At 41.8% G+C, this 13,550-nt stretch overlaps 1 protein-coding gene across 4 annotated transcripts in view; it reads left to right on the plus strand.

Annotated features, from left to right (window-relative positions):
* The window catches only part of GUCY1A3 (guanylate cyclase 1 soluble subunit alpha), a 64,932-nt gene that overhangs the window by 24,168 nt on the left and 27,214 nt on the right, over positions 1-13,550 (plus strand). For 3 of the 4 annotated variants that reach the window (XM_005691313.3, XM_005691312.2, XM_018061473.1), the window contains exon 2: positions 7,473-7,864. In XM_005691313.3, coding sequence (XP_005691370.1) covers positions 7,607-7,864 — 258 coding nt within the window. In that variant the 5' untranslated portion in view covers positions 7,473-7,606. Of the gene's footprint in view, positions 1-3,680; positions 4,039-7,472; positions 7,865-13,550 lie in introns of those variants that run through there. The other variant, XM_013970645.2, reaches the window with a different exon arrangement.

A 13,550-nucleotide genomic window follows, 5' to 3' on the forward strand; every position in this document is an offset into this window, starting at 1 on the left:
CGAATATGAGCTAAACCACATCACAGAAATACACAGTATTTATCTGCAAGTAGATGAAAACGAAATGGCTTTTTATAGGATAAAAAGGAATCACTTGTCTCTTGTAACTCTGCAGAAGAATCACCATATTTTCCGTAAATATATTCATAAAAAGATGAAGTCATTGTGCGAACTATTTGAGCAGTATGAATGTGATGTGGATTCTAGGAAGAGGTGGAAAGTATTCCACATATTTCTGGAACAAAATATTGAAACATTTATCTGATTTCCTTGTGACGTGCCATTAAGAGGGAATGATATTTAATTTGAGGAGATACTAACTGTATGCACTCAGATTTCAGTGATAATCCTGGTAGAGAGGTTTAAAAGCACAGATATTTAGAATTTATAGTCCCCAAAGTTTTGCTCTTTAGTTAGTCATAAAGCATCCTGTAACAGTTTGCTATAAAAATTGAGAATCAAAAAGTGATAATTCTTAAAGTTAAAATCTCCCAGCTCTAAAGTATCAACATTGCTCTTATTTCAAAGTTGTCACTGAATTGCCTGCTGAATCTAAGAAAGGTATGGATCACGCCCACCTTATTTTTTAAGAAAGAATTAACGTAGTATGTTAAGCATTTGTGTCCGGTGCTGTAGCTTTAGCAAGGCAGTTATTTTCAGGAAAAGGAGAGTTCCTTGTGTTTTGGGTCCCCAGGACTGAGGTTGCCATGACCTTTAGAGGTAACTTCCTTGTTCTGTGGAGGGTGACCAGCATGGGCTCTTAGTAACAAAAATTTAAATTAAGCATCTTCCGCTTGTGCAGAGAGCTGAAACTGCCTTGCACTGTGGAGATCAGTAGCCGGCCTGGAATCTGAACTGCTGTCGGCTTGCCCATGTCTGGGCTTTGGAATAAGGAGGAGCTGCTGCCTTAAAGAAGGCTTCAGAGGAGAATTGGAGCAGCCCAGTCCCCATGAATGGTCATGTAATATTGCAAACCCCACATCTGGGCGTGGTTATGACTGAATAACCTGGTCTTGGAAAGTGAGCTGTGGACAAATTTAAAGGGTGCTCTTCTGGATCCTGGCCTCCCCTGGGCTATGGTTTATTGATAAGGTGAGTCGGGAGCCTGTGGGCTCCCTTTCCTTCAGCCTCATGTCCCACTAGGAGACGAAGCCTGTGGGTTCTCTCTCGGAGATGCTTCGGGATTGATCTGCTTTTTATCCGCAGGGCCACTCTCTGACCCAACCCAGATCAGCCGCCTGTCCAACTCCGACCTGTCCCTCATCCTGCATTTCAGATAATCTCTTGAAAATACAATGGTATTCTCACTTCTTAGTCACCCAGCCTTTAGAAGAGAGTGGTGGCTTAGGTAGCATGGTTTACACGCCCCCCGATCTGTACGTCCTGACCTCCGCTGGCTCATCTGCATCACCCTCCCCAGATTCTTGCTGGCCGCATGCTCTAGCCAGTCTGGGCCCTTTCATTTCCTGGGATGTGCCCTGGTCTGTCCTCGCCTCCAAGCATACTTGCTGTTTTCTCTGGGGCTGGCTTCTCTCAGCTCACGGTCACCATTTAGCTTGATTGTCTCTTCCTCCTGGGGCTGGATTGGGATCCCTGGTGTCACTCTTGGAGTGCACTGTGCACCCCCTTTGATAGCACACGTCACACTTGGAGCTGCATGTCAGAAGTAGTTTTCCTAAAGGAATCCTCTTACACTGTTGCTAGGAATTTCAACTGGGACAGCCACTATGGACAGCCACTATGAACAGTGTAGAGATGCTTCCTTTAAAAACTAAAAATAGAAGTACCATATGATCTAGTAACCCCACTTCTGGGCATATATCTGGGGAAAACCGTAATTCAAAAAGATCATGCCTCCCAGTTGTTCACAGCAGCACTCTTTACAATAGCCAGGACATGGAAACAACCTAAATGTCCATCAACCGAAGAATGGATAAAGGAAATGTGCTTTTATACAATGGCATATTACTTGGCCATAAAAAGGAATGAGATAATTTCATTTGCAGCAACATGGATGGATCTAGATATTATGATACTAAGTGAAGTAAGTCAGAGAAAGACAAATACCATATGATATCACTTATATGTGGAACCTACAATATGATACACATGAACTTATTTGCAAAGCAGAAACAGACTCACAGACATAGAGAACAGACTTATCACTGCCAAAGGGGAAAAAGGATGGGAGGGGGGATAAATTAGGAATGAAAAATTAAAAATAGTCTAGTCTTCCTGTTAGATTGTAAGCTCTGCCTGACTATGATGACTTTTGCCCATGGCTCTGCCCTTGCACCTGGAAGAATGTCCCGCATACAGCAGGCCACTCATAAATGCTTGTTGAGTAGACTGGAATGTGAGCAAATGAAGGGATGAAGCAGGAAGCAAGATGCAAGCCAGTGCATCAGAGAATCTGTGGGAATGGAGCTTACAAAAAGCAAAATGCCAGGGGAAGGTCAGGTGTGTTTGGAGCTTTAACTTTCAGGAGCTCATGGCTGAATTTAGCAAGGAGGTTTGGGTGACACGGTGAAAGCAAAGCCAGAGCCTGGTCGGTGAAAGAATACATCTTGTGTAAACGGGCTGAGTGCTGCACGGGGCTGTGACTGCAAAAAGAAGCAGAGCTGGCATTGGAGCTGGGAGCAGGGGCGTCATGAAGGAAGCCAGCTCTCCCTTGCCCTTTCCCTCCACTCAGGGAGGCACAGTTTTTCTACTACTTTGTCCAGCTTCCCTGGTCTGTCCCAGGGGACTGTTCTGTAAATATTGCTTCCTGCCAAGTGAAAAGAAACACATTTTCAAGGCCTGATTTTTGAAATTTTATTGAACAATTTTTCAGCTTTGGAGGAATGAAAACGTTTGATGTTCTGAATGTTAAGCTGCCTTCTTGACATTTGTTTATGAAGATGATTGTTACAATTTGGGTGGGGCATGCACACTTTATCCCTATGGATGGAGTTTGTTTTGAAGTTTTCTCTTCTTTCAGCTACTCTTCTAAATGTGGACTTTGGAATTTAATCTTAAAATACATATTTCTTGAATCACAGATTTCGGTATGGCTGGGTGCTAAGCCTGGCATGTGACCTGCTATTGTAAAACAGGCTTTCTGTGTGAGAGAGTACGTATGAGGTGCTTTCCTATCCCCCCTCCCCAGGGTTTCCACATGTGGAAAACAAGGGTTTGTGCTTAATTCTTTCCTTAGAGATTAATGATGGAGTATCTCATTAACTACACAGCAATGCATCCTGGTTACTTTAAAATTTTTTATATTGGAGTATAGTTGATTTATAATGCTGTGTTAGTTTCAGGTGTACAGCCAGTGAACAGTTATGCATATACATAGATATACTGTTTTTGCATCCTGGTTATTGATATGAGGTCAGTGCTGCTGCTGCTGCTGCTAAGTCGCTTCAGTTGTGTCCGACTCTGTGTGACCCCATAGATGGAAGCCCGCCAGATTCCCCCATCCCTGGGATTCTTCAGGCAAGAACACTGGAGTGGGTTGCCATTTCCTTCTCCAATGCATGAAAGTAAAAAGTGAAAGTGAATTTGCTCAGTCGTGTCCAACTCTTCGCGACCCCATGGACTGCACCCTACCAGGCTCCTCCGTCCATGGGATTTTCCAGGCAAGAGTACTGGAGTGAGGTGCCATTGCCTTCTCCGATGAGGTCAGTAGATGAGTCTTTATTGTCACTCTAGAGGAATTAATCACTTACCAGTAAAGGGAGAAAGCATTCAGTCGATTTGGAGGCTGTTTAATCATCAGCCTGGGGGATGGCAAATACCTCTTTGAATTTCTGAGAATATCTCTCCCACTGCCTGCCAAGGCCTTGTCACCAAATTTATCACTTCAATTCACTTGTTTTTTCCCTCCCATGTCACTACCACATCTATACCCAGCTCTGTACTGCATTCAGGAACTGACCCAACCATTTCTGAAGTTGCTGCTGATGTTATACGAAAGAATCATCACCGGTTCCCTTGAAGAGCATAGTCTCTCTTCCTGGCAACCTGGCAAATGACTGACAAACACGAGTTTCCAAGGTATTGGCATTGGCTGCATCTGTTCGTAGTGTAATTTCATCAGCTGCACAGACGAGGGATGCTAATTAGTTTGTTGATACATATGTGATTTAATGAGACTAAACACTTAACTGATCTTGAAGTAGGCACAGTTTGTTTCCTGTTGCTGTTTTTACTTTAATTAAAAAAAAAAAAAAACAAACATGTTAGGCACATTGGCTGGAAATTAGAGCACTGTGTCATCTTGGAGAAAAAAGAATTTCCAGGAAGTCTGACTGGTCAGTTGTGTCCTGCTCTAATGAGATTAAAGAGAAGAGGATAAAATATTGGCTTTGAGAACAAGGGTTGAAATCCAATTTAAATAGAAGATTAAGCATAATGGAAAAATTTTCATAAACTACATTATATTGGAATCCTGTGGTTCAATACTAAAATTATAATGTGTACCAGAATAACTGATTTTAGGAAGAAATTCCAGACCCGCATCAGCTCCAACGTATAATCTTCTATTTTTATGGCCTTTTTTTAAGTGCCCTCTTTTCTAGTTATGTATTATATTTTTATGTAACTGAAACTATGAAATTCAATTAATACAATTTTTCTTCCTAAAAATTCACATAAAATAATGGCATTTTGATTTTTATTAATAAATATTTATTTAGAATTATCTACTAGACTCTTCTTAATTACTTTCAAGTTGTGCAAAACCGAATACAGAGAGGTTCTCTATTTTGGGAGTGGGAAGAGGTGATGAGGAAGTAACTCTAACCCCATGGTTAAAATTATATTTGTATTAAAATGCTTCATCTAATTTGCTTGGCTTTTTGCAAACACGAGTCAGTACTATGGCCTGTGCAGCCTGTTTTCATGGGACCATGTCCATGCTCTCTCCTCTGTGTATCTGCTGCAGTGGCAGAGTTGAGGCATTGACCACATGCTGAAGTGACCCACTCTGCCTTTATGGGGAGGTTGGACCCCTGATCTACACCACGCCGGAGGACAGGAGTTAATAAATAGTAATAGGTGGCGCTCCTGCCAATGCAGGAAACATATGAGACGTGGGTTTGATCCCTAGACAGGAAGATCCCTTCAAGTAAGAAATGGCAATCGACTCCAGTATTCTTGGCTGGAGAATCTCAAAGACAAAGAAGCCTGGCGGGCTACAGTCCATAGGGTCACAAAGACTCGGACAGGACTTAGCATGCATGCTCAATAGTGTTGTTGAGAAACATTAAAGACTAAGAAACAGCTACTTGTAGAACTGAATCTTAAACAGATCTTGGTGGAGAGCTGTAGACCTGCAGGTCTTTCAGAATCCAGGAACTGGTCCTCTATCACCAGATCACCTCTAGGCACCCAGCAGCCTCTGAGACAGACCGTGCCCTCTTCTCTGCTGGCAGAATATGGTTTCTGCTCCTTAATGCTGAAAGGATCTCCCTTTGTACCTTCCTAAAGATTCATAAATTATGTATGAACACAGATTTGGGGTTTGACTTTAAGAAACAGAGTCACGTAGGTGAAATCTTTGAAAATGACACAAATGAACTTATTTACAAAACAGAAACAGACTCACAGACATAGAAAACAAACTTATGGTTACCAAGGGGTAAAGGGGGAGGGATAAATTAGGAGTTTGGATTAAATGTATACCTATAGGTGATTCATGTTGAGATTTGACAAAAAACAACAAAATTCTGTAAAGCATCTATGCTTCAATTAAAAAAATAAAATTAAAAAAGAGATGCACCCTAAGGGAAAAGAATCTGAAAAAGAATAGATACATGCATATGTAAAACTGAACTATTATGCTGTACACCTGAAACTAACACAACACTGTAAATCAACTGTACTCCAATATAAAATAAAAATTAAAAAATAAAAAGAAAGAGTTCCAGCAGTTTCTTCTGGCGTGTCAGCATCCGTCATCTTCCCCAAACCTGGTAACCCAGCAACACCCCAGGGGCTGTCAGGTGTGAATTCAGCTTCCTTGTTTGTCCCAGTTTGGAAAATGAATTGTCCATTGTTCTAAGCCTATCAGTAATTTATCTGTGACGAATTATAAGGTGGTGTTATATACATTAGGAACATACTGAGAGCACAAAGGTGCATAGAAAAGACGCAAAGTAATTGAAATTCAATTCCAAAGACTGAACTATAATCCTTTATCCTGGATGATTCAAGTACCACCAGCCAGCGAGCAGGGTAATTACGTTCTTGTTTGCTTTCTAATGTAAACTTATAAACCATATCTTCAAGATAAATTAATTCCAGTGTATAAACTAAGCCTGATTGTTTAGAAACAAGTGTAATTTGGTAATGTATGAATTTGAGTTAATTGAAACCCATTGGCTGTGGAATCAGATGGACCTATGTTTGAACCATAGCTCTTGCACTTTTAGCATTTCAAATCAAAGATGACACAAACATTGAGCCTCTGACCCACTGGTGATAAGAATACCTATTTCAAGTGGTTGCTGTGAAGCTTAAATGTAAATACAGGGCTCTTAGCACTGTACCAGACCATGTGTTCTTTTCCCTCTCTTTTGAGTTTTTTGATTTTCCAAGTATGGAAATACTTGGTGGATCCAGTTAATCAGCATCATTGTATTGCTGACAAGCTGAATTGACAACCAGATGGTTCCACTGAAAAGTTAACTAATGAGACTTGGGTTGTGAATTGTGTGAAGACTCCGTTACAACATCAACAAAAACAAAAGTGCAGGGGAAAATTGGCCAGAAGGGTCATGCTCCTAACTTTGGGGACTCCTAGGAAGAGAGGCCTTCTTGGATTACTCCAGTGTCATCTGGATTTGGATTCAAAGTCTCCAGTAAATCCAATGGCCTATTCTTAGGAATCAGGAGTCTTTTTAAAAAATATTATTTGTTTTTCATTTTGGTGATATTTTAAAAATATTTTATTATTTATAGAGATAAGTCTCTTTGGCAGTAATCATTTCAATTAATTTTTTTCATGTAAAAGACAATGTTGCAGATCTAACAACGTATACTTGGGCACCATTCTATAAATCTCTTTTCTTTGGGTATGTTTAGGAGACATTATGCATGCTATTCTGATTTTTTAGAAAATACAGACTAATGAGAATTTAGTAGTATGAGCAGTGATATGACATAGTTTGAGACCCAGCTTCTGTCATAAAACCACAATATTTCACCCTTGTGGAATCAAATAAGACCAAATGGGCTATAAAAATGGGAATCAGTAGTTTGTGCTAAAGACATTTTGGAGAAAATTATATTCCATTTGAAAAATATTAAAATACTAAAAGCAAGTATTTTTCTAGTATACTAGAATGCACACATAGAAAATAAGATCTTTACTAAACGTTCCATCCGTTTTATAATGGATATTTCACCAGATTTTCTTTTTTACTTGAAAATGACATAGGACTGTATGGTCTTCATTTTTTCATACCTGTATTTTTCTCTTTCCATAGGAATACGGAGTCACTCCTCTTTCTCCTCTGACCTTCTGCAGCCCCTGGACTCCCTGGTCACCAGCATCTCTGGTCCACTAGTGGCTTCTGTGTGTCCATCCTGGTAAGAAGAACCAAGCCCAGGAGCAATCACCATGTTCTGCGCGAAGCTGAAGGACCTGCAGATCACGGGGGACTGCCCCTTCTCCCTGCTGGCCCCGGGGCAGGTCCCCAGAGAGCCCTTGGGGGAAGCCACAGGGAGTGGGCCAGCAGCTACCCCAGGGCAGCCAAGCGTCTGTCCAGGTGTCCCCGACAAGAACCCTCCGGGAAGGCTTCCCCGGAGGAAGACCAGCCGCAGCCGAGTCTATCTTCACACTTTGGCAGAGAGTATTTGCAAACTGATTTTCCCAGAGGTGAGTGCCTGCCCTTTCAAGATCTTACTGACATTTTGAAAATGGTAATAGGGTGTTTTCCTAAGGAAAATGTGAACACTCGCTTTCTCACTTTCAAGGCTATAGTAGATGTAGACAATTTGACAATTTTCTGAAAACGTTTAAAAACATTTTTAAAAAGCAATCATTTTCTTAAATTGTGTTTAATCTTAAAATGTTTAGTCTTGCATTCTTTTCCAAAGCATCCTGCACTCTGACAAGCTTTATGACTTTGAGCAGCTGTTTCATCCTCTTGGCCTTAGCATCCTTATCTGAAAATAGACATGCTCACAGTCCTGGGTCCCTAGAGTTTGCACAAGCATTGAAGTGAAGTGAAGTGAAGTGAAGTCGCTCAGTCTTGTCCGACTCTTTGTGACCCCACGGACTATAGCCTACCAGGCTTCTCAGTCCATGGGATTTTCCAGGCAAGAGTACTGGAGTGGGGTGCCATTTCTTTCTCCAGGGGATCTTCCCAACCCAGGGATCGAACCCAGGTCTCCCACATTGGAGGCAGATGCTTTACCCACTGAGCCACCAGGGAAGCTCTGCACAAGCATTAGGTGAACTAATCCACAGCTCTCACCACCCACCAGGACCCATTAATTACTTATGGATGGCAAGCTATTTTTTTTTTTTTTATGGATTCATTAGCTATTTGTTTAGAGCTAAGTTCCTTGGAGAATAACTTATTCTCTGCTGGGTTTCCCTCATCTAGTTCCTAAGAGCATTATCTGTTCCCCCCAACTTGCTGAGGTGGGAAGACCCCCCCCCTCCTTATTCTGCTGGGTTGGTCAGGGTCACAGGCCTGTTCGTGACACCCCTGTCATCAGTTTGGACATATCTTGGCCTGTGGGGTGCACAGCCTAATGCTGTTTTGGAATCTGGAGCACCACCCTTAAAGGGATTCAGGAAGGACAAACACTGTATGGTCTCATATGTGGATTATTAAAAAATAACAACTCATAGAAAAAGAGATCATACATATGGTCCCCAGAGGCAGAGGGTGGGGAAGGGTATTAGAGAAAGGTGGTCCAGAGATGCTGGAAGATAAGATAAATGAGTACCATGGGTGTAACTCATGGTGACCCTGCCATCCTGTGTGGTGTGTAGGAAAGTTACCAGGTACATCCTCTGGGTTCTCATCACAAAGAGAAAGCTTTTTGTTTTCCTTTCTTTTCTTTGTGCTGCATCTGTATGAGAAGATGGATGTTAGCTGAGCCGATTGGGGCCATCATTTCACACTATATGTAAATCAAGGTGTCATGCTGTGTGTGTAAACTTAAACAGTGATGTATGTCAATTATTTCTCAATAAAACTGGGGGAAAAAGAGAAAATGGAATGCCGGGGACAGGCCATAGAGCTAATTAGGTAGAATATGTTTGGAATAGACAGGGCATGTGGAGAGCTCCTCACCCCATGGGCCTAAGAGAAGAGCCGCTGAAAGTCTTCATGGCGTGTCTTCCTCCTTCTGTTAGTATTCACAGTTTTATGCAGATTCACTTAGCCTAGAAGATTGGGCATTGAAAAAATCAGATTCTGGCTCTCATAATTTATTGATGATTTTTAATTGACTCCACACCAACCCTTTGCCTTGTGAGAAACACTGAAGGACCACAGGCTGCTGACTTTTAGGACTGGAAGGAGCTTCAGAGGTAACCTTGTTTCATTCCCAAGAAGGACCTGAGAGGCTAAGTGACTTGGGCAAAGTCACACAGCTTTTGAAGGATATAGCAATTACTGCTGCCAGCAATATGGGCTCAACTGGCAAAGAAGAGACTTGAAGCTTGAAGAATGGATAAATTAGAATTGGCAGGAAGTTGAGGGAACTTATTTCAAATATAAGATAAGCACAGTAGTAGACTGGCTAGTGGCCTTTGAGATGGAAATATTTAATTACTGTCTCCCTGCTCCAGTCACCAGCGGCCAGCATTGGCTAGGATGAGGGATGCAACTCTTCCCAGGCAGTTGGTTGGTGTCAATCTGGGAAGTGGTTGGCACCCTCATTTCCAAGGGCAGAGCACAGGGATGAGCAGATGGTGAGGCTAGGAAGCTGGAGAGCGGCCATGCTTTCCCCAGGTCCTGTCATTACCCTGTTGGCTTCATTATTTTGTTTGATAAATTCTGAATTCCTACAATGGAAGTCATGCACATATTGGAATCTCTTTTAAAAACATTCAGAATATCAAATATATGCGTTCTTATTTTCCCTTATTTAGGATAATCTGTGTTGGTTGTTTGTGGGCTCATAGCTTTGAGTGTGCTGTCATAGTATAGCACACTTCTCAATCAATAGTAGAGAAAGCCAGGCTGAGGACTTCCAGGAGGCAAGAGGGCTGCCCTTGACCTGAAGAACCAGGACTCTTTCCCACAACTGAGGCCATTTTCATTCACATTTTAGTGAACATTCCAGGGCTGGATACATTCATGCTGAATAGCAACCAAACTAGATTACTTCATCAATTATTCAAACATCGAGATGTCTTTGATTAAATAGGGCTTTTAAAAAAACTGATCTTTTTTAAGTGGACAGATTTAATGCTTAGCCTACTGTTCAGTTTCAGTCCCATCAGTAGCCCCAAAGAAGAGACTCCAGATAACATTTGATGGCATGCTCATTCTTGTTTTTGATAATTAGATGTAAACTCCAGTTATGTTTTATGGGGGACAAGTATTATAGTTCATTATCCTTAGCAGATTTAGAGTGGGAGATGGCATTCCAGAGTTGTGGAATCGTAGGTTACAAAGGTCTTATAGCTCATCCAGTGCAAACTTTTCATTTGTTTGAAGAAATTAAGACATATAAAATTTAGATCACTTGCTTTAAGATAACTAGGGGAGATGGAAAGGTCTCTGCACCTCATTCATAATCTGTTGCTCTTCTATTATATTATTAGCTGATTTTTCATGGAAATTCTCCCCCATAATCCTGTAAGCTCCTCAAGCAGAGTGTTTTTAAAATAACTGCATCATGATCTTAGCTACAGTTGTAGCAAATCAGAACCCATTTCCTGAACTAAATCGAGTCACATTTGCTTATATGAGGGCTTCTCAGGTGGCACTAGTGATAGAGAACCCACCTGCCAGTGCAGGACACATAACAGATGCGGGTTCGATCCCTGGGTTGGGAAGATCCCCTGGAGGAGAACATGGCTAACCCACTCTAGTGTTCTTGCCTGGAGAATCCCATGGACAGAGGAGCCTGATGGGCTGCAGTTCATAGGGTTGCAAAGAGTCAGACACGTGGCTGCAGCAACAGCGCAACACACAGCAGCACACGCTTATATGAAGGGTATTATCCCAAATCAAACACCTTGTGAGATTAAAGGGATCTGAAGGAACTCCTGAAGTCTCTGAATGTGTTGTGGAATATTGGGTTGCAAGAAGGAAAAAAGAAGTAGTATTCCATTATCCTTATGAGCTACAATTTCCTTGGTCTAGAAGAACATGAAGAACTATAGAAAACATCCCATCCCAGGTCCTGCCAGACTTAAAACCTTTCAATGACTTTTCTTTGCTCTTACATAAAAATAAACTTTCTTAATGTAGCCTCTAGGCAAAAAGAAAAAATGCAGAAAAGTTAAAAAGCATCTGAAATAGCAACTAATCCGTAAACCAGACCTATGAAATTCCATTCAGAGTGTTCCCAGCAATAGTGGATCAAGCGGCAGTTGTGTTAATATACTGGTATCCTCCAGGGCCATCCTGCAGTCGTTGATTCCGTGTCATAAGGCGTGAGATCTCAGGGAAGTTGAGTCCTGCTCCTGACTGTCTTGTGATCTGCATCGTCTCAGGGTGTAGGCTCAGGATGTGTTCGAGAAGCCTTAGCGCCAAGGTAGGAAGCTCTAGGCACCAGCAGCCTTTACCAATAAATGTTTTGTCTGAAAAACTTGTGGGTTTTGTTTTGTCTTGTTTTGAATTTATAACAGTTTTCCAGAGGAGCAGTGGTGTATGATGAAAACAGACACCAAAGCCTGTTAAGCTGTAGTATCACTAACGTATGCTGCTACAGCTTGGCTAGGACTTCAGAGCTTTTTACTTAAAAAGAGCAAATTCTGTTTTTAAAAAAGTTTTGTTGGAGTAGAGTTGACTTACAATGTTGTGCTAGTTTCAGATGGTATAGAAAAGTGAGTCAGTTATACGTATACTCATATTCATTCTTTTTTCAGATTCTTTCCCCTTATAGGCTATTACAGAATATGAGTAGAGGGCCCTACGCTCTACAGTGGGTCCTAAGTTCTGATTCAGCATAGAAAGTCAGGAAGACACCTGTTCTAGGAACTCCAGCAATGAGAGAGGGACCATTTGTCCTTTCTTACAATGACAGCATATATGTTAGGAGGAAAGGACAAGAAAAAGAAGTTCCTGGTGGCAGTGGGAAGGAAATGAAAGACCAGGAAGAATACAGACTGAGAATGGTAAAAACATGTGCTAGTGTTTAACCAAAAGGTCAAGAGGAGAGAGGATGGTGATATTTCCACCAGTACTCGAGGTGAGGAAGGAGAAAGTCTTCAGGGGCAGAAATGGATGGATTTTCTTTCCTTGTTGCCCATCCCAAGTTCCTGGTCAGAGCCATACATCATGTATAGGCAAATGTAATTTGAAGTATTTTAACTTGGAAATAATATAAATTGTGTTTTTGAGCAAGCTGCACTGGTAGCATCTCTGTACTGAGTTGCATTGCTTCACTGATGCGGATGTCACAGACTAAGCCTTCAGGACTTGGAACGGCTGGCAGGGGAGATGATGTGCCTTCACTCCTTTCTTCCTTCATTCCATCAGTATGGAGGTGGCACCTCCTGTGACCAGGTATTTTCTAGGTGCCTGACATGCGGTGGTGAGCTAAACAGATCTTCCCTGCCCTTTTGGAGTCTCTATTCTAGTGGAGAAAACAGAAAATAAAGAAAAAAAAAAGTCAGGATGCAAATGCTTGAAGGACAATCAAGATCTTCTGTGCAGGCGGTGACCATCATGCCACTGATGACCCCTCTTCTAGGTGGCTCAGTTGTAAAAAATCTGCCTGCCAATGCGAGAGTTGTGGGAGACACAGCTTCTATCCCTGGGTGGGGAAGATCCCCTGGAGGAGGAGGTGGCAACCCACTCCCGTATTCTTTCTTGGGAAATCTCATGGACAGAGGAACCTGCCCGGCTGCAGTCCGTCGGGTCGCAAAGAGTCAGATGCGACTGAGCACGCACGCATGCACTTCCTGTCTGAATAGGTTTTAGAGAAGGACAAAACTCCCAGCAACCCAGCGTTTCATGGGTTTTCATCCACAAAGACTTGCTGGTGTTTGTGATTCCAGAGTCACTCTCTATGAAGTCAAAGACCCTTGATGGGGTGAAGCTGATCCTGGCAGTCTTATATGTAACTGATGGGAGTGCCAATGGCTACAAACTTTTATGAAATTGATCTCGAAAGAGCTACTGAAAATTGAGCTACTGAAAATCCATAGATTTTAAGGATTCCACTTAAAAGAATATAACCTGTAGAAATAAAAAGCAATACATAAGAATAAGAAAAAAACAACAAAAAAATGCCCTTGAGATATTGAAGCCTTCTTAAGCACACTAGGCTGTCCGCTCCTGCCTCCTTTAGGGTCTCAAGTCTAACGTTTCCTTCTTCCTTCCCTGATTTAAAAGAACATGCATGCATTTCCTTTCCTAAACCTG

The sequence above is a fragment of the Capra hircus genome, chromosome 17, assembly GCF_001704415.2.
Source record: "Capra hircus breed San Clemente chromosome 17, ASM170441v1, whole genome shotgun sequence".
Classification (NCBI taxonomy): domain Eukaryota; kingdom Metazoa; phylum Chordata; class Mammalia; order Artiodactyla; family Bovidae; genus Capra; species Capra hircus.